The sequence below is a fragment of the Phytophthora cinnamomi genome (genome assembly GCF_018691715.1).
Source record: "Phytophthora cinnamomi strain GKB4 chromosome Unknown Contig44, whole genome shotgun sequence".
NCBI lineage: Eukaryota > Oomycota > Peronosporomycetes > Peronosporales > Peronosporaceae > Phytophthora > Phytophthora cinnamomi.
In genome coordinates this window covers 671,583-692,054 of record NW_027150977.1, presented here as the reverse complement: position 1 = coordinate 692,054, position 20,472 = coordinate 671,583, and the positions used below count along the sequence as shown (strand labels likewise).

At 56.6% G+C, this 20,472-nt stretch overlaps 12 protein-coding genes across 14 annotated transcripts; 4 read left to right on the top strand and 8 right to left on the bottom strand.

Annotated features, from left to right (window-relative positions):
• Positions 1-264: 264 nt before the first annotated feature.
• Positions 265-1,192, bottom strand: IUM83_13752 (c2h2 finger domain; the record flags this gene model as incomplete). Its single annotated transcript, XM_067938450.1, has 3 exons — positions 265-643; positions 722-811; positions 885-1,192. The coding sequence occupies 3 exons, from the start codon at positions 1,190-1,192 to the stop codon at positions 265-267; spliced, it is 777 nt and encodes a 258-aa protein (XP_067790686.1).
• A 309-nt stretch (positions 1,193-1,501) lies between these two features.
• IUM83_13751 (ATP-dependent helicase HrpA) lies at positions 1,502-5,080 on the top strand (the record flags this gene model as incomplete). Its single annotated transcript, XM_067938449.1, has 2 exons — positions 1,502-2,118; positions 2,191-5,080. The coding sequence occupies 2 exons, from the start codon at positions 1,502-1,504 to the stop codon at positions 5,078-5,080; spliced, it is 3,507 nt and encodes a 1,168-aa protein (XP_067790807.1).
• Positions 5,081-5,240: 160 nt separating this feature from the next.
• On the bottom strand, positions 5,241-6,339 carry IUM83_13750 (3-ketodihydrosphingosine reductase; the record flags this gene model as incomplete). Its single annotated transcript, XM_067938448.1, has 2 exons — positions 5,241-6,188; positions 6,274-6,339. The coding sequence occupies 2 exons, from the start codon at positions 6,337-6,339 to the stop codon at positions 5,241-5,243; spliced, it is 1,014 nt and encodes a 337-aa protein (XP_067790806.1).
• Positions 6,340-6,865: 526 nt separating this feature from the next.
• On the bottom strand, positions 6,866-7,207 carry IUM83_13749 (uncharacterized protein; the record flags this gene model as incomplete). The annotated part of the gene is made up of 1 exon (XM_067938447.1): positions 6,866-7,207. The coding sequence occupies one exon, from the start codon at positions 7,205-7,207 to the stop codon at positions 6,866-6,868; it is 342 nt and encodes a 113-aa protein (XP_067790752.1).
• Positions 7,208-8,001: 794 nt separating this feature from the next.
• On the bottom strand, positions 8,002-8,334 carry IUM83_13748 (Histone-lysine N-methyltransferase EZH2; the record flags this gene model as incomplete). Its single annotated transcript, XM_067938446.1, has 1 exon — positions 8,002-8,334. The coding sequence occupies one exon, from the start codon at positions 8,332-8,334 to the stop codon at positions 8,002-8,004; it is 333 nt and encodes a 110-aa protein (XP_067790764.1).
• A 1,351-nt stretch (positions 8,335-9,685) lies between these two features.
• Positions 9,686-10,018, top strand: IUM83_13747 (Histone-lysine N-methyltransferase EZH2; the record flags this gene model as incomplete). The annotated part of the gene is made up of 1 exon (XM_067938445.1): positions 9,686-10,018. One exon carries the CDS (start codon positions 9,686-9,688, stop codon positions 10,016-10,018), a length of 333 nt encoding a protein of 110 aa, XP_067790726.1.
• A 303-nt stretch (positions 10,019-10,321) lies between these two features.
• On the bottom strand, positions 10,322-11,197 carry IUM83_13746 (Pyruvate ferredoxin/flavodoxin oxidoreductase, beta subunit; the record flags this gene model as incomplete). Its single annotated transcript, XM_067938444.1, has 2 exons — positions 10,322-10,489; positions 10,574-11,197. 2 exons carry the CDS (start codon positions 11,195-11,197, stop codon positions 10,322-10,324), a joined length of 792 nt encoding a protein of 263 aa, XP_067790723.1.
• A 91-nt stretch (positions 11,198-11,288) lies between these two features.
• IUM83_13745 (putative mitochondrial protein) lies at positions 11,289-12,144 on the top strand (the record flags this gene model as incomplete). Its single annotated transcript, XM_067938443.1, has 3 exons — positions 11,289-11,416; positions 11,487-11,547; positions 11,620-12,144. 3 exons carry the CDS (start codon positions 11,289-11,291, stop codon positions 12,142-12,144), a joined length of 714 nt encoding a protein of 237 aa, XP_067790769.1.
• Positions 12,145-12,288: 144 nt separating this feature from the next.
• On the top strand, positions 12,289-12,821 carry IUM83_13744 (Cytochrome b5; the record flags this gene model as incomplete). The annotated part of the gene is made up of 2 exons (XM_067938442.1): positions 12,289-12,684; positions 12,750-12,821. 2 exons carry the CDS (start codon positions 12,289-12,291, stop codon positions 12,819-12,821), a joined length of 468 nt encoding a protein of 155 aa, XP_067790848.1.
• Positions 12,822-13,385: 564 nt separating this feature from the next.
• Positions 13,386-14,267, bottom strand: IUM83_13743 (dna repair system specific for alkylated dna; the record flags this gene model as incomplete). Its single annotated transcript, XM_067938441.1, has 1 exon — positions 13,386-14,267. One exon carries the CDS (start codon positions 14,265-14,267, stop codon positions 13,386-13,388), a length of 882 nt encoding a protein of 293 aa, XP_067790765.1.
• A 341-nt stretch (positions 14,268-14,608) lies between these two features.
• IUM83_13742 (putative HECT E3 ubiquitin ligase) lies at positions 14,609-16,615 on the bottom strand (the record flags this gene model as incomplete). 3 transcript variants are annotated; one of them, XM_067938438.1, is made up of 1 exon in its annotated part: positions 14,609-16,615. In XM_067938438.1, one exon carries the CDS (start codon positions 16,613-16,615, stop codon positions 14,609-14,611), a length of 2,007 nt encoding a protein of 668 aa, XP_067790768.1. The 3 variants fall into 3 exon arrangements, with proteins under 3 accessions (XP_067790768.1, XP_067790767.1, XP_067790766.1); XM_067938439.1 differs by having other exon boundaries at positions 14,609-16,444; XM_067938440.1 differs by having other exon boundaries at positions 14,609-16,099.
• A 1,063-nt stretch (positions 16,616-17,678) lies between these two features.
• Positions 17,679-19,649, bottom strand: IUM83_13741 (papain-like cysteine protease C1; the record flags this gene model as incomplete). Its single annotated transcript, XM_067938437.1, has 2 exons — positions 17,679-18,691; positions 18,914-19,649. 2 exons carry the CDS (start codon positions 19,647-19,649, stop codon positions 17,679-17,681), a joined length of 1,749 nt encoding a protein of 582 aa, XP_067790721.1.
• Between the last annotated feature and the right edge of the window lie 823 nt (positions 19,650-20,472).

The window sequence follows — 20,472 nt, the reverse complement described above, 5'->3', positions numbered from 1 at the left end:
GGGAATGCGGCGAAGTCGGGCCGTGTTCGATTACTTGTAAAGCATGTAGAAGTAGTACGAAGTAAAAGGCTTCTTCAAACTACGCGTTGTCGAATGTTCTTCGCATTAGTTGCTCGCCCCATAATTCAAATGCACAAACTAAACTCATAGTGTTCTCCTTTATCGATGTCTGGTGCTTCCTCCGTCCCAATAAATCATTCGTACAAGTCGCTCCACACGCGAGGTTCCCACCAGATCCAACAAAGGAAGATCACAACTCGGAAGTTACAATCGTTGCTGATGGCTCTCAAGTTCAAGAATCCTCCTCTTGAGTGCCTCGTTCTCTTCCATGAGAGTTCGAATGGTCGACTCGAACTTGCGCGTCTTCTCCTTGTTGCGCGTAGCCATTTTGATGATGCGTTCTCTCAGCTGCTGTTCCATGGAGGTGCTCTTGCCTCCCGGGTTGTGCCACAACCTAATGTGCTTCTTCAGGCTCTTAGGGCTGCAGAACGTCTTGGAGCACGTTGGGTGATCGCAGGCGTACGGGTTGCCTTCCGCGTGGATCTTGAGGTGGAATTCCAGGTAGTCCTTGCCCTTGAAGCTCTTGGTGCAATCCGCGTACGTGCACTTGTACGGCTTGTCGCGCGAGTGCGTCTGCAAGTGTCTATAAAACCACTCATCAACACAGCAAAAGGTCAGAACAGGATCAACACCCTCTCAAGATCCGTTTAACACTACACACCGCGTCATGGCGGACTTCTCCGCGAACGACTTGTCGCAGGACGGATACGTGCACGGGAATGGCTTCTCGCCCGTGTGCACACGAATGTGTCTGCGGTGCCAGTAGTAAACATCAGATCAGGTTTATTCGTCTCCAAGCAGCTATAACGTCAGCGCTGGCTTACCGGATGAGCGCCCACTTGGAGTCGAAGCTCTTGCCGCAGTCGAGCGTGCTGCACACGTGGCGCTTCTGCTGCCACTTGTCCTTGGACGACCCGGACGACAGCGCCGGAGACGCGGGCTCCGGGCCCAGCTTGACGTCCTGGAGCAGGTCTGCTGCGCCCATTGGGGCCATGCCCATGCCCATGCTGGTGTCGACGGGCGGCGGCAGCGGCTGCACCGCCGCCATCGCGCGAAGATCGACGCCCGCGGGCAGGTACGCGCCCGCCATGGCTAATTGCTGCTGTTGGTGGTGCTGCTGTTGGGCGTCCATAGTGGCCGAAACACTGGAAGTGAGTATGGAGCACGCGCCGAATATGGAGGAGCGCTCTTGGCGTGAATCGCCGCGATCACGAAGGCAAGTTGAATTTCGGACACCGCTGGAATCGTTGACCCCGCCGCTGGCCAATCCGCGCCCGCGACTGGGCCTTGGCGGCCTGTGGTTGGCCGATATCATCAGCCCATCCCCGCCACACCAGCGGTACATGTGATTAGTGTGCGCCACGCCAAAGTGACCCCTCCTCTCGGTGACAATCACTCTGCGAGTGCGCACTCGGCAACGCCGATACTACTGGAGGCCACGATGGAGAAGCTGCAGGAGCTGAGCCTCGTGTCCAAGGTGTGCCAGGCGCTGGAAAACCACCTGGGCATGAGCGACAAGACGCTGGCCGAGTTCGTGATCGACCTGGTGCGCGGCAGCTCCAGCTGCGCCGCCTTCCTGGCGTCCATCAAGAAGGACGAGCTGCCGCTGCCCCCCGCGCTGGCCGAGAACCTCTACCGCATCGTGCAGACCATGGCGCCGCGCAAGATGAAGCAGGCCAAGGACGCTTCATCGGGTGGCAAGAGCAGCGGCAGCCGGAAGCACCAGATCCGCGACGACGAGCAGCTCACGGCCGCGGACATCGCCGGCGCTTCCGTCCAGGACGACGAGGCCGACAGCAGGAAGAAGAGCAGGGACGCCAAGCCGTCCCCTCCACCCTCTGGACGTCGAGACAGAGACAGTGAAGGCCACTCGAGGACCAGGGACCGATCCAGAGAGCGTGATCGCTACGGACGGGACAGGAGTCGCGGCCGCGAGGACGATCGAGGCCGCAGAAGCAGACGCTCCAGGTCGAGATCGCGATCAGAAGGCAGGAGACGCGATCGCCGCGACAGGGAGAGAGATCGCAGTCGTGGACGCGACCGAGATGATCGCTATGGGTCGTCCCGTTCTCGGCGTGATGATAGGGACCGGGATGACTACGGCAGGCGAGGAAGGGACGAGCAACCGAGGGAGGTGGAGCTGTATGGCATCTATGACGGCCGCGTGTCGAAGGTCATGGACTTTGGCGTGTTTGTGGAGCTGGAGGGCTTTTCGAGGGAGAAGAAGGAAGGACTCGTGCACGTGTCCAACTTGTCGGCGAATCGTGTAAGCAACGTCAAGGAGTTCGCCAAGCGCGGAGATCGCGTGAAGGTGAAGCTGATTTCCATTTCAGGCGCAAAGCTGTCGATGTCCATGCGAGATGTGGACCAGAAGACAGGTGAAGATCTTATGCCCCAGCGCTCGAGCAGTGGTGCCGAGCGTGCCCGTCAGGAGAACAAATCTTCGGACTCGCGCTCGTGGATTAACCCATCAGCACCTGGCATGCAGAGCTCCCAACAACTAGACGAAGACGACAGCAAACCGCAACGTGCTGCTAAACGGATGTCCTCACCCGAGCGGTGGGAAGTGCAGCAGCTTATCAACTCCGGTGTGCTCTCAGTTGAAGACTACCCAACGTTTGACGAAGAGCACGGATTGCTCAACACAGAAGCCACTGAAGAGGACTTCGAGGTGGAGCTGAATGAAGACGAACCGGTCTTCTTGCGTGGTCAAACTCAAATGAGCCGCGAAATGTCACCCGTTAAGATAGTGAAGAACCCGGATGGATCGATGCAACGTGCCGCGATGACGCAGTCTAATCTGGCCAAGGAACGTCGTGAACTGCGTCAGACACAGGCAAACCAGCTGATTGATTCCATCCCGAAAGACCTGAACCGTCCTTGGGAAGATCCGATGCCTGAGGCTGGTGAGCGGCATTTTGCTCAGGAACTACGCGGCATTAATATGGGCTCGACGTTCGAGCTGCCTGAGTGGAAACAGAAATCCGTGGGAAAGAACCTTTCATATGGTATCGTGTCGAACAAGTCCATCCTGGAGCAGCGGGAGAGCCTCCCTGTGTTCAAGCTAAAGCGTCAGCTGATGAAGGCTATTGCCGATAACCAAGTCCTTGTGGTTATCGGTGAAACGGGTTCCGGCAAAACAACTCAGATGACACAGTACATGGCTGAAATGGGGTTGACGTCCACCGGCATTATTGGATGCACGCAACCACGTCGTGTGGCTGCTTCATCTGTGGCGAAACGTGTGGCTGAGGAATTCGGATGTGAGCTAGGGCAAGAAGTTGGTTATTCGATGCGTTTCGAGGATGTAACAAGTCCGGAGACTGTGATCAAGTACATGACTGAAGGTATGCTCTTGCGTGAATACTTGGCGGACCCTACGCTGTCAAAGTATAGTGCTCTAATGCTGGATGAAGCCCACGAGCGAACCATCAATACGGATGTGTTGTTTGGTCTGTTGAAAGACCTTGTTCGGAAGCGGAAAGATCTGAAGATTATTGTGACCTCTGCGACGCTGGATGCCGAAAAGTTCTCGAGATATTTCTTCGACTGTCCGATTTTCACAATTCCTGGACGTACGTTCCCCGTGGAGATTTTGTACACGAAGGAACCAGAATTGGACTATTTGGACGCTTCACTACTCTGTGTCATGCAGATCCACTTATCCGAGCCTGAAGGAGATATTTTACTGTTCCTAACAGGCCAAGAAGAAATCGATACAGCCTGCGAAGTTCTGTATCAGCGTATTAAGGCATTGCAAGAGCGTGCCTTGGCCCCGGAACTGATTATCCTTCCCGTGTACGGTGCCCTTCCCTCAGAAATGCAGTCACGCATCTTCGAGCCCGCACCAAAGGGTTCGCGAAAGTGTGTTGTGGCAACGAATATTGCCGAGGCGTCTTTGACGATTGATGGCATTTACTACGTGGTTGATCCTGGCTTTTGCAAGCAGAATGCCTTCAACTCGAAGATCGGAATGGACTCTTTGGTGGTTGTACCGTGCTCCCAGGCATCGGCTCGTCAACGTGCTGGACGTGCAGGACGTACAGGCCCTGGTAAATGTTATCGACTATACACAGAGAATGCATACAAGAATGAAATGCTGCCGACGACTGTTCCCGAGATCCAACGAGCAAACCTTGGCTCTGTTGTGCTACAATTGAAGGCAATGGGTATTAACGACCTCATGGGTTTCGACTTCATGGACCCACCGCCTCAAGATGCCCTTGTTATGGCTTTGGAGAACCTGTACGCGCTAGGTGCGTTAGATGACGAAGGATTGCTAACACGATTAGGAAAGAAGATGGCGGAATTTCCAGTTGAGCCGAAGAACGCCAAGGTGCTCCTGACCTCGGTGGTTCTTGGTTGTGCTGAAGAAGTGTTGACAATCGTGGCAATGCTGTCAGTCGAGTCGGTCTTCTTCCGACCAAAGGAAAAGCAGGCGCAAGCTGACCAAAAGAAGGCCAAGTTCCACCAGCCCGAAGGTGATCACTTGACGTTGCTGGCTGTGTATGAGGCTTGGGCGAACTCCAAGTTCTCGAACCCGTGGTGTTACGAAAACTTTATCCAGGCGCGCGCCATCCGCCGAGCTCAGGACGTGCGCAAGCAGTTGCTTTCCATACTGGATCGGTACAAAATGGACGTGGTTTCCTGTGGTAAGAACTTTAACAAGGTCCGGCGTGCAATCGTGGCAGGGTACTTCGCAAACACAGCGAAGAAGGACCCACAGGAGGGATATCGCACCATGGTTGAGGGTCAACCCGTGTACATTCACCCGTCAAGTGCTCTGTTTAACAAGAGCCCGGAATGGGTGCTCTACCATGAGCTTGTGCTTACCACGAAGGAATACATGCGCAACATCATGACAATCGAACCGAAGTGGCTTGTGGAACTGGCGCCCGCCTTCTTCAAGAAGGGCGATCCTACGAAGCTCTCGAAGCGCAAGCGCAACGAGAAGATTGAGCCGCTGTATGACCGCTTCAATCCGCCCGATTCGTGGCGTCTCAGCAAACGCAGGGGGTAATCTCAACACAACCAGGGCAGCTCCTATGGTGGCATGCATTAGATTGAGTTTTCACAGGACGCACCGTGTAGTACAAACCAGCAGCAACGTAGAAACAAGCAGAACGCGTACTTTCAGAAACCTCCATTCCTCCTCACGGGGTTTAGTCCTCGCTAGTGCCTTACTGGTCCTTGGGCTTCTTCTCGCGAGCACGCTTGGTCTGCCACACGATGAAGTCCATGAAGAAGCCGAAGCCCACCTGGATGGGAATGAGCAGCGGCAGCATCACGGTCTCCATCATCGTGTTGTAGCGCGGCGCAACACCATTCGCCAGGACACGCAGGATGAAGATCATAGGATCGTTCGTGATGCTGAACTGACCGTCGCTCACGCCGTCGATCAGTGACTGCGCCACCTTGTCGGGGTGCAGCGGCTCGCTCACGCCTTCGATCGTCTTGGTCTCAGGGGGCTTGGTGCGGTTCTCCTCCACGAATCCAGGCGAGTCGATGTTGCCCGGGTAGAAGATGCTCACACGGATACCGAACAGCTTGAGCTCGTTGCGCAGCGACTCGGCCAGTCCACGCAGCGCGTACTTGGGGGCCGCGTACTGCGCGTAGCCAATCCACGAGATGAGGCCGAGGCCGGAGCTCACCAGCACAATCTGGCCGCCCTCTCCTCCCTCCTCCGAGCGCTGCACCATGGCCGGCAGCGCCGCCTTGATGGTGTGCAGCGTGCCGAAGTAGTTGACGTCCATGATCTTCTTGTACAGGCTCACGTCCTGCTCCAGGAAGTAGCCGGGGGCCGCGAAGCCCGCCGAGCACACCACGTGGTCCGTAACGCGTCCGTGGAACTTGTTGGCGGCGTCCACCGCCTTCTGCACGCTGTCGAAGTCCGCCACGTCGCACGACTGGGTGAAGACGCCGGCGTCGGCGCTCTTGCGCACTCCCTCGATCTCCTTCTTGGACTCTTCGAGCTTGTCCAGGCCGCGCGCCACGATGGACACCTTGGCTCCCTGCTGCGCGTACTTCTTGGCCAGCGCCAGGCCCAGGCCGGAGCTGCCGCCGGTGATGAACACGTGCTTGCCCTCCACTTTGAAGCCGGGGGCACGCAGCTTGGTCACCACGAACGACTGCGATGGAGAGAGAGAGGGAGAAGGGGAGCACGTTAGAACAAGGTAGAGGGGAGGGAGGGGAGGGCAAGCGGGAGGGTCCTACCACGACCGAGACGCCCACGACGACGCCGGCGACCAGCACGCCGACCCACCAGAGATCCGCAGCCATCGCAGATATTGGAATACTGGCTGTCGGTTGAGTTTTGTGAAGCTGAGAGAGGGAGAGTTGAACAAAAAAAGCACCCGAATAGAGGACCCAGGTAAAGTTGAAGGCAATTTTGTATGGTGCACAGTCGAGCGAATTGTTTCGGATGGGTTGCTTGCGTCCTCGATTGATTGTGGGGTCCATGTCGGTAATCAAGGACGCGTGCGTTGCGTTGTCAACACCAACCGTTCACTAAGTTGGAGAGGATTCTTTACCGAAACAAAACGGGAGCAGGGCACTGAACGTTTGAATGGATTGAGATTCATCACTATGACCTGAGGCAGCATTCTCAGGTGCTGCTGCTGCTCACAGGTCACGACTCGAGGTCAATGGCTCCGATCGCCTCGCCAAGACTCGCCATAGCTCCGAGACTCTCCAGCATCTTTCGTATATCCCCCACCTCATGGACGACATTATGGATTCTCAGCCGAAGGCGAGTCATCTCGCGCGGGATATCGTCCGCCTGAAGGAACTCTTGGTCCACGGGAAGTCACGACGAAATAGTCGATACCGATGACCACAGGAAGGGCCCGACTTCCCACAGATCGCCCAGTGCGCTCTCCGCGTTGGGCATCGCCCTCTCTACTGTTGCCACGACTTGCAACTTGGACTCCAAGACCTCCGCTGACAGATACCCCGCCTCAGCCGATGCTAAAAACGCTGCCACCGATGTCAGCTCTGCGTCTATAGCAGCGAGCTCGTTTTCCATCCACGCGAACAATTCCAGCGCGACCGACAGCGTGTGAACCGACGAGTGCTGGAGCGGCGACAACTCGGGCGACGACTGTAGTTGCCTCAGCATGTCCAGCGCCTTCATTACGGAGCAGGTCATTGTCGACGATATTGCTTGGTGGTGATTGCTCTCGATGAAGAATATCTGAGAATACCAAGGGCAGGAAAGATTGCAGATCTCAACTTCAACATGAAATGCGTCATTACAGGATATCAGAAAAATAAGCTGTTCGCGTTTGAACAATTAGTGCAATTAGTTGCAGCATTAGTTGTCGAGCTTCTCGCTTGCCTGGGCACTGTTCTTCAGGTTTATATGGATAAGCTTCATGAAACGCCAATCTTTACGCTTTTGCAATGATAAAGTAAAACAAAAAGTGATACCTCATCAATCCCGTCGACGGCAATTGGGCGTCTGTGCCATATGCTGACGTTGTAGTCGATGTGTGATGAGGCTGGCGAATTCGACAACAAAAAGGAAGCCGAGGCCGCCAAATTCCTGGAGCGCCACCCTTGGTAGTGCGTCATTACGTCTGAATATGACAGGAAGGGATTTCATCTTCGGTCGGTAGAATCTCCTCCCAGGTTGATCCATCTAGGCGCACTAACTCTGACTTTTGTCACCATTCACCGTGAATTTCACGCGCATTGTTCGAAATCTAGCACACCCGCTCCCGAGATACTTGCAACTCCTCGGATTTACCCTCGTTGTGGTGACAAGGAAGACGCTCGCTCGAGATTTCACCAGCGCAATGTATTTGTAGGCAAGACAAGAAGCTGTCAAAGTTTAGGATAGTGCAATTAGCATAGGTATACAGGCGTCACCAACACCGACCGCCACAATTCGCGGCTGAGGTCTGTGTGATCACTGTGAGATCAGTCTTCAATTGTAGTCATCTATCTCTTGACGCTCTGGTTCTCCTCCTTGGCGAACAGGTCGTCGAACTGGCGCGACTGGTTGATCGGGTTGCGCTGGAGGTTCGCCATGCGGAAGCGGAACTGCCGCCACGACGACCCGCGGTCCTCGCGCGGCTCCAGTGTGTGGTGCAGCTCGGTGAAGCGCTCCTCCTTGCTCACGTACACGTCGGGGTTCTGGAAGAGGTAGCGCAGCGACATCCCCGTAGCGGCCACGGCGGCGAAGGTGGCGCAGAAGACGACGGGGAAGGTGGCCTTGTCCGTGGTCCAGAGGTTGATGAGCTTGTAGCCCTGACGCTTGACGACTTGGACCATGGTGGATTGGATGGTTTGGGGTGAGTGGGGTGGGCGAGCAGGTAGTAGCTGGTTGCTACTGTATTAGCTAGGTAACTGGTTGCTGGAATTGGCCTAGGGAGGGAGTAGCGCGGACGGACAGATCAGGCGAAGTGATCGGTCGAGGGGAAGTTGTTGAATGAGGCGAGGTTGCAGTGGCTGCAAGCACAGTGGAGAGCATTTGTGGCAAGGGCAAGCGACCATCCATGGTAGACAGGTAAGCAAGCAAGTGCAACTTCGTCTTGACTCGCAGCGGACGCTTTTGCAAAGACACGACAGACTGCACTTGAGCGGTACTACCGGTATTTGGGCTCGTGATTTGCGTACCGAAAAATCCAGACGGAACGGGTACATTTTACACAAAATGGGTAACATTAATGGGCACAAGACGATGCTGTCGTTGAAGCTTGATGCTGAAAGCGATCCGCTGGCAACAAAAGCACCAATCCCATTTCGACAGGCCAATTTTGGTGGTACGTTCTGTCTGAAGCTGCAAGGACACGAATTCTGCCGAGCGATGGGCTCTTTAAAAGACCCAGAACTCATGTTGTCTTCCGAAAGCAGAGGGAGCGAAATTGTTTTCTCGTCTACGTTGAGCCCATTGATGACAGCCAGCTTTCACTACTATGAGTCATCCTGCCGTGTCCTTTTGCACGATGTCAACGCAGCAATGTTTGGATAACTGTGAATACTGCTGCTGCAACTATTGTAGACCTTCGAAACGACTTGCTCGCTCGTTAAACGTGGCGAGCGTCAACACATTGACAGCAAAATTGTTTTTTATCCAGTGTCGTCAAGTTACCACTATATGATATAACCACTGCGTCAGAAAACATCGATCGGATGGCAGGAGATGTCGCTAAGGACTGTGCATGGGATTTTGACATCATACGAGAGGCATATGCCTCCATGCTGTTAAGCTTTTGAGAACGCTTCACGTGATGAAAGCCTTTTGGGGTCAAGCGTGCTAGCTGCCTTGCCGTCCTGGCCAAGTTGAAGCTACCCGCGGGTTGGCGAGGTGCACTTTCCCGGTGATACCCACTACCGGTAGCGTCAAAATGCAAAAATACGCAGTTCCGAACCGGTTTTCGACGGGATAGCCCCGTTGAAGTTTGTCTTTGCGGCCGCTCCGAGAAACGCACGACTCCTCATTTACCATTTCACTATCGGGCAGCATCCCCAGAATGCGTACGATGCGTGTCTGGAGCACCATTGCTCGTGTCTACGGCGCCGCCCCCGTGTGAGGCTCTGCCAACAGCACCCCACCGCCGCTCATTCCCCAAGTTCCTCTCGCGTGAACGCACGAACACCTTCTCCTTCCATCCAATCCACCATGGTCCAAGTCGTCAAGCGTCAGGGTTACAAGCTCATCAACCTCTGGACCACGGACAAGGCCACCTTCCCCGTCGTCTTCTGCGCCACCTTCGCCGCCGTGGCCGCCACGGGGATGTCGCTGCGCTACCTCTTCCAGAACCCCGACGTGTACGTGAGCAAGGAGGAGCGCTTCACCGAGCTGCACCACACACTGGAGCCGCGCGAGGACCGCGGGTCGTCGTGGCGGCAGTTCCGCTTCCGCATGGCGAACCTCCAGCGCAACCCGATCAACCAGTCGCGCCAGTTCGACGACCTGTTCGCCAAGGAGGAGAACCAGAGCGTCAAGAGATAAGCGGGCGGAGCTTCCGAGAAAGTCGACACGCGAGCTTGATGGCTGGAACAGGCCGGCACAGGAATCTATCGTGCGATCACCTCGTGCCGGTGGTTCTGCCAGATGTCTTTTTGCGCTTTGCTCTTCATCACACATCGTGCGCGTGGCTGTCGCACTGCAAGCGTAGTCAGCCACGGAGCTAGTCGGTTGATCAGAAGAAAGTCTCAATGAAAATATATATTGCAACGTCCTACGAGACGCCAAAACTCCGTTGTGCGTGCATGCCACTGCGTGGAATTGTTGCCACAGTGCACTCGTCTGAAGCTAGCTGAAGCTGTCCCAGCTTTTTTCAGAGCGCGGGTACTCGAGAGTGATGCTTTGTGCCGGTCGATGTGCCGTTAGCTTGGAGGTGCCCACGATCGAGTCGAACATGCCGGACACTAAGCCTCGGTGGTGATACGTCAGCTTGATCACTTTCGTGTAGAAGCCTCGCTGTCAGTATCGTATCGCCACAACACGCGATGGTCAGTAGCGAGCCTTACCACACCCCGCCCGTTAAACCAAGTCACAGCGCACCTTTGCGAGCAGCCGACGTGTCCACAGCTGGATGTATCTACACGCCGCGACAGCCTCTGCGTCCAGCAGCTTGGTCTTGCACTCCTCGACTGCCGCCGTCAATAGCTGCACAGACCGTTCGAAGTACCGAAGCCGACGCTCGAATGATTCGATATTGGTCTCGTTGAACGGCGGGTGCATTAGCCCCCAGCCTTTCACGACCTCCTCTCGGCAGAACGTCATCTGCTGGTAGATCGGCTTGAGGTGGCTTAGGACTTGGCGCCGCCACTTCAGCGGCACCACGCGCGCGTGCACCCAGAGCGTCATGTCCTCCATCGTCGTGTCCAGCTCCTTCGCGTCGAACAGCACTTCCTGCGTTCTCTGAGCCATCGCCACACACTTCTCCGACACCAGCTTCCTATCCAGCTTTGGCTTGGGAGGAGGCCTAGCGATTAACGGGCTCGCCAGCGAGTACACGCGACTCGCCGTCCCGCCCTCCGAGTTCCCTCGACGACGCACATCCCCGCCTCGGACAATGGAGTTGGCTCCCCTCAACGCGTACCCTTTTCCTTCAAACACGCTATTGCGACCGCCGTTGGGGCGGATAGAGACCCCGATGGGGTCCCAGGCGCCTTCATGTGCCATTGCTCAGCAGCAGCTACGATAGTGGAGACGTTGAAGTGCGTTTCGCCGTCACTAATCTGTCCGAAAATCCCCGGCAGAGTGCCCCACCATCATGGCGTTGCGCGCGTGCTGGCTTCGGCCTCTGTCTAGGGCGTGGCGTCGAGCTGGCGGGCTGCGGACGTTCTGCACCGCTGACGAGGACAAGTACCTGGAGCTCAAGCAGCTCAAGGACATCAAGAGGTTCGGCTACGGCAGCGTCTTGATTTGGTAAGAGGAGATAGATGCTAACGTTGGAATTGGGGAACTGCAGCGACGAGTTCTACGAGTTGCAAGGGCAGAAGCGCAGATACTTTTACTATGTGGACTTGCAGGTGCGGGACAAAGCTGTTTGAGTTAGCTTTCCATGGTTATTAGGGTTCTAAGCTGTTTGCTGCTGTGGGCAGGGGCGTTTGTTTCTGGAGGACACGCGTCCGAAGAACATCGCGACGTCGCTGAAGAGTGCCAAGTTCCTGCGGTTCTTCTTCTCGCAGGTGCGGCCGAACGGCATCGCACAGTGCAAGTCGAAGGAGGAGGAAGAGTTCTTGGAGTATCCGTTCCGGTCGCCGTGCGGCAAGGAGATGAACTTCATCAAGTGTGCAGACCGACCGTTCGTGTTCGAGGATCTCCGACACGACGACAGCGGGGAGTGGACGCTCGTGTTCGGGGGTGGAGAGCTCTCGATGCCCTTCCTTCCGGACACGCTGCGGATCTCCCTCTCGACGGGCAGGCTGTACCACGACGTGAAGACCAAGCACGTCGCACCGGGGACACCCGAGGGCGTCGCTCTGGTGAGATCCCAGCTCGCCGTGGAGCTGGGCAAGCACATGGACGTCCACGACTTCCCGGACGAAATCGAAGACATCAACACTCTCGTTATCGGCGAGTTTGAATGGGAAAGCGAACGCTACGCCATCCACGCCATCGAATAAACCATGAAAATGCTGAAAATGCTACCGGTAACTTGCACTTCAACCACAGCCCAAACATAGCGCTTCCAAGCGCCCAAATTCGGTTCATTTGGGTTCGGAGCTCGCTCCGAGCCCAAAACAGGCAGTTGTCATCTTCTTCTCACGATGGCGAGCAGCAGCAGCAGCGCCGCCGTCTCGACGGGCAACCGCGTGGCGCAGTTCATCGTGATCACGGCGGTCATCAGCGTGCTGTACCAGCTCTTCACGCGGCCGGCGGTGGTGCCCACTCCGTCGCCGGCGCCGGCGCCGTCTCCGCTGGGCTCGGGCTACCGCAAGGGCGATGACTCGCGGCGCTTCACGTCGTCCGAGATCACGGGATTCCTGCTGTTCCTGGGGCTCTTCGGGCTGCTGCAGCACAAGAAGAAGCAGGACAAGAAGGCCGACATGGAGGCCGAGCAGAGGCAGATCGCCAGAATGGTGCAGAGCCAGCGGAACAGCCTAAAAAATGGGACGCTTGTCGTCCGAGCGCCCGGAAACCCCGTGACCAATCTGCCGCGCGACGTGCTGCACGAACTGCTGCTGTTTCTGTCGCCCAAAGACCTGGCCACTTGCCCCGTGGTCTGCAGGGCCTGGGAGCTCAATGTTGGCGACGTGGCGGACACGCTCTGGCGCCGAGTCTTCCAGCGGGACTTCGGTGAACCGGGCGACAGATTCGGCCAGGTGTTCCCCATTGAATGTTGGCGGCAGTTCTACTTCCGCCACCACTTGTCGCGAGCTGTAGAGCTCGCCAGGTTGCTGGGCATCACCGCCGACCGCAAGTGCGTGGCTATTGAGGGACAAGTGTACGATGTCACGGACTTCTTGGACTTGCATCCGGGCGGGCCTCATGTGATTGGAGACGCGGTGGGCACCGACGCCACCGTGATCTGGGACCAGTTCCAGCATTCGGAAGAGGCCAAAGAGAGCATGCAACAGTTCTTGGTGCATGATAAAGTGCTTGCGAGACCGGAGAGTGAACGATTACAGGGCAATCTTGATGCAGTGGCGAGTCGCTGGCGTAAGATTTCGTGGGGGCTGTCACAGTCGCACTGCTTCGGGCGCATGGCCCCACAGTTTGCAAACGCAGTGTTCCGCTTCCACTCGCGAGGCGTTGCAACTAAGCGGGCAGCGTGGAAGGATGCATCCGCGTGTTGAATTTTTTGCACAAGTCAATTAGTAAGTATGGTAACTTTTTCAATTCAAGGCGGAGCAAGCTTTTGACGTTAGTGAAAACAGCGCAAGGTGATGCTGATCCGTGGTTCACGACATCGTGCCATCTTCGGCAGCGCGTGTTTGTGAGTTCTCTGCGTGGTGCCGCCCATGATCATCAGGTCTCCGTCCTCCATTTGTATCTCCATTCGTGCCACAGCTTCGTCACCTTTGGGAGCGCTCTTCGAGGTCTTCTTCGTGAACACGAAGCGCCGAGTCGCTCCCAGTGACAAAGCCACAATTGGTGAGCACGCTAGCATGTCGCGTTCATCATCGGCGTGTGGTCCGATGTAGTGGTCTCCGTTCTCGTACCAATTCACGAGACCTCCTGTGAGACGCGTACAATGTGTGACTGGGTCCTCCACAATCCGCTGCATCTGCAGCACTGCGTGCTCCAGACCCTGTGGATACTTCTTCTGCGCCTCGAACGTCTTGCCAGAGTAGCGATAGCTCCCCATTTCCCCACATAGCTGCTGGAACCGCGGGAGCTTTGCAGGCCTGCCAAACATCATGATGGTATCATGCTGCTTTGGATGGGCGTCCCAAGCCTGCTGGAACATCGTTGACCACGTCACTTGCAAGTCGTTATCTCCATCTTCTGTAATCGCGTCCCGCAGTTCCTCAGGTGTAGCGTGTTCGAACATGATCTTGTACCATTGAGGCACGTGGTAGACCCAGCTCTTGCGGTCTGTAGTTAGGTACGAAGTCCTCGCGTCTTCTTCGAAGAGCTTCGAAACCACCTCCGCTGGCACGTGAGCGTGCTCGATAGCAGCCTTCTTGACATTCGCCACCACTGTTGCAAGCGCAAACTCTTCCTCCAGGAAGGACGACAGCTTTGGGCGCTTACTGGAGCCTCCGTCGGAAGATTGAGGGCGCTTCGCTTGTTTGGCTGGCATCGACGGAAGCGTTTCGTGGATGGTGAAACTGGAAATGGTACTCGCTGCTGGACCGTCCCATACTTGGTGATCTGCTTTTCAACCGATGCACACTTCACGCATTTACAATGACCATTTCGACAGCGGTTAATGATGTCTGCTCTTCCTAGCTTCTATTTCCCCACTATACATTGTCCACATACAGGTGGTACCCTCGCAGAAGGCTTGGTTGACGCCATGCCATGCCTCGGGTCTTGAAGTGGGCAAACTCTTCTCGTCGTCTTTCGCCACGAAGGCACCCGTGCTTGTCCTCCCTCGTCCTGCTAAATAAATACCCCGCCCAGCCACGCATCGTTGCCTCCTTACTCGATGGTAAAACCTGTGATGTCCATCTGCACGATCAGCTTGACGTACTCTGATAACACCTCCTTCGAATTGTAGATTGGCAGGTCCAGCCGGTTGAAGCACGTGTGCGCCTTCGGGAATAAAAACGACTGGTTCGCACCGGCGAAAGCAACATTAAAGCGGCGCACACGTCCGTCGCTGCTGATCAATCCCTTGAAACCCTGCGCTGGAACGCGACTTGTGCCTGTGGCGAACTGCAGCAAGCGAACACGATCTTCGTTCTTCATATCTTCCACCACCTCCCAGAACCACTCGATGTTGTTGAGCTCAAGCTCCGTAGGGAAATTGTGCGTAAAGAACTTGAAGTCTGTGTGCTTCTTCCAGTCCTCCACGTCGATGGACGGCACACCGCACATAAGCAGCTCCAGCTCCTGGTAATCGAACAGCTTCAGTAATCCCTCAGGCACGACATCATACAACGCAGTCAGGAACGACAGCAACTGTTCGCTCACGCTGCCAAGTACATGGTACTTGAACAGGGCGTCCAGATATCGCGCGCGGTTATCCCGAGTCACGTCGATGTTGGCACCTCCCTCAACAAGCTCCACGATTTCTGGCTTGCCATCGACTACGCGGGTGGCCGTAAAGTCCAAGCAAAGCGGTTCAATGTCATCAATCTTTTTCACCATCAGCGCGCTGTTGTAGATCTCGTCGTCCAGGAATTGTAAGTCCGAGAAAGATATCGGGACACCAAGAATATGCTTGAGAAACGGCAACGCAAGGTGCACCGGCATCAAGTGTTCTTCCAAAATGGCCTTACCGACCAGTCGGCCGGCGAACTCGAAGTAGGCCAAATGGTCCTCCTCACCGATCAACAAGTCTGAGCTGGCATTGATCCAGTAGCTCCTTTCGTCTCCCACCGTGCTCACGAACAACCCGAACGTTGGGTCGAAAAGCTCCGCAAACAGGAGCGTGAACCACTCGCGCATGACTCCACCTGCATCCAGCGCCGGTTCTCCGTCAAACACAACACGCCACCTCTGTCTCAACTGGTAGGGCTTCATGGCCGCCACCAGCTCGAACGAGTCCTGCAATAAATGATCTCGCCTCACCACCAGTTCTGCGTGTCCCGATTCCCAGGGCAGCCACAAGCGGTGAATCTCCGTCGAGAACCAGCGTATTTTGTCCGGGAACGGCAAGTTGTGCACTCCCTCCAGGTTCATAATGAGCTCCGAGCTGCCCGTCCCGTCCAGAATATTAATCCTGTAGTGGAAGTCCGTGGCCACTACGTCGCTCTCGTTCAGCACCAACCTGCCGAGCGAGTCCCTAACGCGAATATACCCGACCGACAGGTTGCTATCTCTCTCGGTGGCATCTAAATACCGGTTGAGTGACATCCTGCCTCCGGGGTCACTCTCGATCGAGTCCCGCTGGGCATTCCTCGAGTACCCGCGCGCCGACTTGTCCTCCTGCCTCACCCAGCGATGCAGCCCGTCGGTCGTGGGCATGCGTTTCCACTGCTGCCTACGACTGGCCGCTAATTGCAGCTTGCTCAGTTTGTTCTGCGGCTTCTGCTTCCTCGAAAACTCCATGCTCGGGCGGCGGAAGGAGCCGCCGATGGCGTCGTCCGCCTGGGAGGACGAGAAGGCCTCGGTCTCGCCGATGCGCCCCATCCTCTGCGAGCTCAGCGAGCCGCGCGAGAAGCTGCCGCCTCTGGCCGATCCCCCCGAGTGCTTCTTGTTGCCGGCCACGTCCCGCTCCGCGCCCTTGAGCGTCTGGCACAGGTCGCAGAGCTTGCGCTCCGGGTGGTTGAGGAACTTGCACACGCCGCAGCGCCACAGCGCCTGCTCCATGAAGCTGTCGTTGAGCTCCTCGCGGTACACGTCGGCGGGCTCCTGGATGAACACGAGCGACTCGCGCTCGCGCTGCACCTGGATGCGCCGGCAGAAGAAGAGCAGCATGACGATGGCGCCCACGAAGAGCAGCACGCTCAGCGCCACGAGCACCGCCAGCCCTGCCGTCATGTCCGGCGGTCTCCTGCTTGGGAACGGAGCCTCTGGGCTTGCTTTAGGGCCGTCTGTGGGCGGCGGCGCGTCCGCTGGTCCGTTCGGTTGTGTTGGCTCTGCGGAGAGGAGCGGGCGCCTACCCCTGGAAGAGTCAGCCGAGTAATGGGCCCGAGTATACAGGCTACGCGTGCGAGTACTATTGACGTCTCGACGCGGATTGGCTAAATGGAGGAGCGCTAAATTCTTTGATTGGTCAGTGAGGAATTTGGGAAGGCCAGAAGTGTAATTTCGCCGGTGTCCACAAGCGCGAGTCCCACTGCGTCGGTCTTTCGCACAGCAGAAAAGCAAATGGCTGCCGTATGGCGCGGTGGCGTGCTGCGGCGAGGGAGCCCCGAATACGGCCGAATACGGGAGGATCGTGACGGCAAAGCAGCTCTGCTTTGCGTCGGAGGATGTGGTGGAGTCGTCGCCGACCTGCGCTCGTTGGAGATGTGTGGCTGGCCCCGCACTGGCATCTCGACAATGGTTTCACATCACGCACCCTTACAAACGCCAAGATAAAGTTCCGAACTCCTCCGCGCGCTTTTGATTGGCGGATGGCGGGCACCACTTCAAGCTTGTCGAAGCAGCGCATCATTTTTATTATGGTACGCTTAACTGCTCGTTGAGTCGAGCGTGGAGCAGCAGCGCTGGTGATCGCCATACCAAGGGCATCGTGCTGCTGTCGTGCTGCGTTGATTTCCAGCGTGGCATCAGACTCCTCCGATATCCGATCCAATATCCGAGTCAGCTGGTTGTTTGGGTTGGCGACGTGATCTCAAGATTGAAGGGAGTGTTGTCAAACCGCGAAGCGTGAATTGCCTCCCTCCCTGTCAACACGTTGTGCTCGGCTGGCGCAGATGCTACAGATGCAGGCATGCACCGGCATCATCGTGCCAACGCGCACGATAGCCTGCTGACTAATAGGATGGCTAGACATGGTCTAGTACACAAGGACGACACTGTTTGAAATCTATAACCAGTTGTTTGGTTAAGTTGAAGTTACTCACGATGAAGTATGGTGGTAAGCGCTGGAAGCAGCTTACATGGCGCAGTCCTGCTTGGCCGTGCTCGGAGCCGACGTGTCTCTAGCGACAATGTCGCTCTGAATCGCACTCGGTGTCGTGGGCGAAGGCGTCGCGTCCACAGAGTACGAGGCATCTCCAGCAACACTGTCGCTCTGAACCACGCTCGGCGTCGTCGGTGAAGGTGTCGACGTCGACGAGTTTGAAGCTTCGTTGACGGCGCTGGCGCTGCCGGCCTCCGGGGTTACTGATTCATACAGCCTGGCCGAGCCCGAAGAATCGCTCACCTGGCCCACCGTCTCGTTCTGGATCGCCGAGCCCGAGTTCGAGGAGCTGCTGGCCACTGGCTCGCTTTGGTCTACCGTGTTCTGGACGGTCTCAGTTGCGGACGGGGTATCGGTGACCACCGCAGCTTTCGTTGTTGAAGGCACCGTCGTGGCGGCAGCACCAGTAGCAGAAGGTGTACTTGTTGGCGCCGCAGTCGTGACGGAAGGAGCCGAGGTCGTCGCTGATGGAGCTGAGGTCGTGACGGAAGGGGCCGAAGTCGTCACGGATGGTGCTGCAGTCGTCACCGATGGGGATGCAGTTGTCACGGAAGGAGCTGAAGTGGCTGAACCTGAGGTGGAGCTAGCCGAAACATCAAAGGTTGGCCACGTCGCGTACATTTCGACGCCGCATGCTCCTTCGCTGTCTCCGGAATAGCGGCGCTCGACGCGAACGTAGCCATCCTCGCCCCAGGAAGTGCCCCACTGGTTCTTGATGCGCCAGTACAGCACGTTATCGTCTGTCTCACCGAAGCCCACCGCTAGAGCCGAGTGCGAACCAGTCTTATCGCAGTTCTCGCCCGTAAGCACGCCACCCGAGTAGTACTGGAAGGCACTCGAGCCGCTGTAGAGGAAGATCGAGACGGGCTGTTTGCGCACAGCGTCCTCAATGGCACCGGCATCATCGCGAACAGAGTCGTAGCCGGTCACGCCAACGTCAAACTCCGTGCAAGAACTCATGGAGCAGCTTGGCACATTCCCGTTGTCTGAAGCAAACGGGTACGTGTCGAGAGTGCACATTTTGCCACTGCGCTCGTTAGCGACCCAGTCCATTGTGTACGCAGCGTAGCCTCCACCGCAGCCGCTGTTCCCGTCCTCGCTGTCGCAGCTAATGAGCTGCTGGTCTGCCAAGCTAGGTAGTGAACCTCCCGTGGCCACGCAGTACCCAGACTCCATCGCTGCAGTAGCTGAGAATGCCCAGCACGCACCGCACTCTCCCTGATCCTTGACAGCTGTGACGCAGCCTGCATCTTGCCAATCCACGGTCTCACCTGACGCAGCCGACGACGTCCTGATATCGCCGCTTGCGCTGGAAGTGGCCGTGCCGTTGGAGTTCCCTGCGTCTCCCGTGAACATACCAGCAGTCGAGCTTGTCGAGGTGGTAGCGCTACTTCCGGCCTTGACGGGGTTCGAGGCCGGGTCGATAGTGTAGCGGTTTACGTAGGCGAGGAACTCCTCCGAAGTCAAAAGCGCGAACGGCGTGTTGATAGAGAAGTTGGCGTGCGGATGTTGCGACTGGAGCTCCGCGATGACAGCCAGTGCCTGGTCAAATCGCTGCTGCTCTTCCGTCTCCGTGATGGTGGTGACAACCGTGGATGATCCCGACGATGACGAAGATGTGATGGTTGCGCTGGACCCGGCAGAGCTTGTTGAAGATGGGAACGTGATCGTCTCGTTGGATTCGAGAGAGCCCACGTTCACGTCTCCGGCAGAACTAGTACTGCTTGGCATGCCGTTCTTGGCCGACGAAGTCGAGGACGTGAAGGATCCAGCCGCCGTTCCGCCGACCGTGTTGACAACCTGGACGGCTTGGCTGTAGTAGCTGGATTGCTTCCACTCGGTGTAAATCTGCTGGGCATCTCCACTCAGAGCCACCACCGACGAGGGCATGAACTGAGTCGACAGCGCCAAAGCACCCAGCGACAACGCGGACACTGGCAACATGTTGCTTGAGAGAACTAGAGACGATCGAATGCGCCGGACTAACGTGGACTGGGAGCTGGTGGTCGCAGTCGAGAAAATTGAGATGTGAATAATGCGGAGGTACTGCTTGCCCTTGGTTGGGTCTCCACCGAGCTCCAATCGTGTCACCGGCTTGCTGGATATGCTCACCACGATGAACTTCTACATGGCCATTTTCGACGCCTCGAACAGGTAAAGAAGCTTCGTCGCCTCCAGCTACTGCTTTGCTAGCTGGAAGCTCACTTGTCCTTGGTGACGTGCTACGGAGATAGAGCTGCCGAGTGACTTGTATTCTACGAGTCTTTTGGCGCTTTCTTGAAGGAGGATATGTGCTGCTTCATCAGGTCGCTGCGTTGTGGTGTCTAGATCTAATTCGCACTCGTGAGTTATGGGCACGATGCTTGGTGTCGCTCACGCGTGTGTTTTGATACGATCAGAGCCCACCAAGACGAATCCTTGAGCCATTACTACAGCTGGGTAGGTGCCTAGACTTCGATCCTCTGCTTCGTCTTTCCGTCTTCATTGACCACTGACTTGACCTGCAACTGTTGTCACGACGTGGCGGTAAAAGCTCAGTCTCCGTTCGACCTTGAAGTTGCATGGTGCCCAACACGCAAACCAGCTGAGCAGCACAACACGAAAGATGTAAAGCCGACGCACCTATTGATACGGACATGTCCTCACCAGATGCACGATACGTGAAGAGGGGAAGTGGGCCTCCGTTGCAATAGAGACTCGAGCGATCGACTAACCCGCTCTTCACCCACGTGCGGGCATCGAATAAACAGGAGCAATGCCGTCGGCA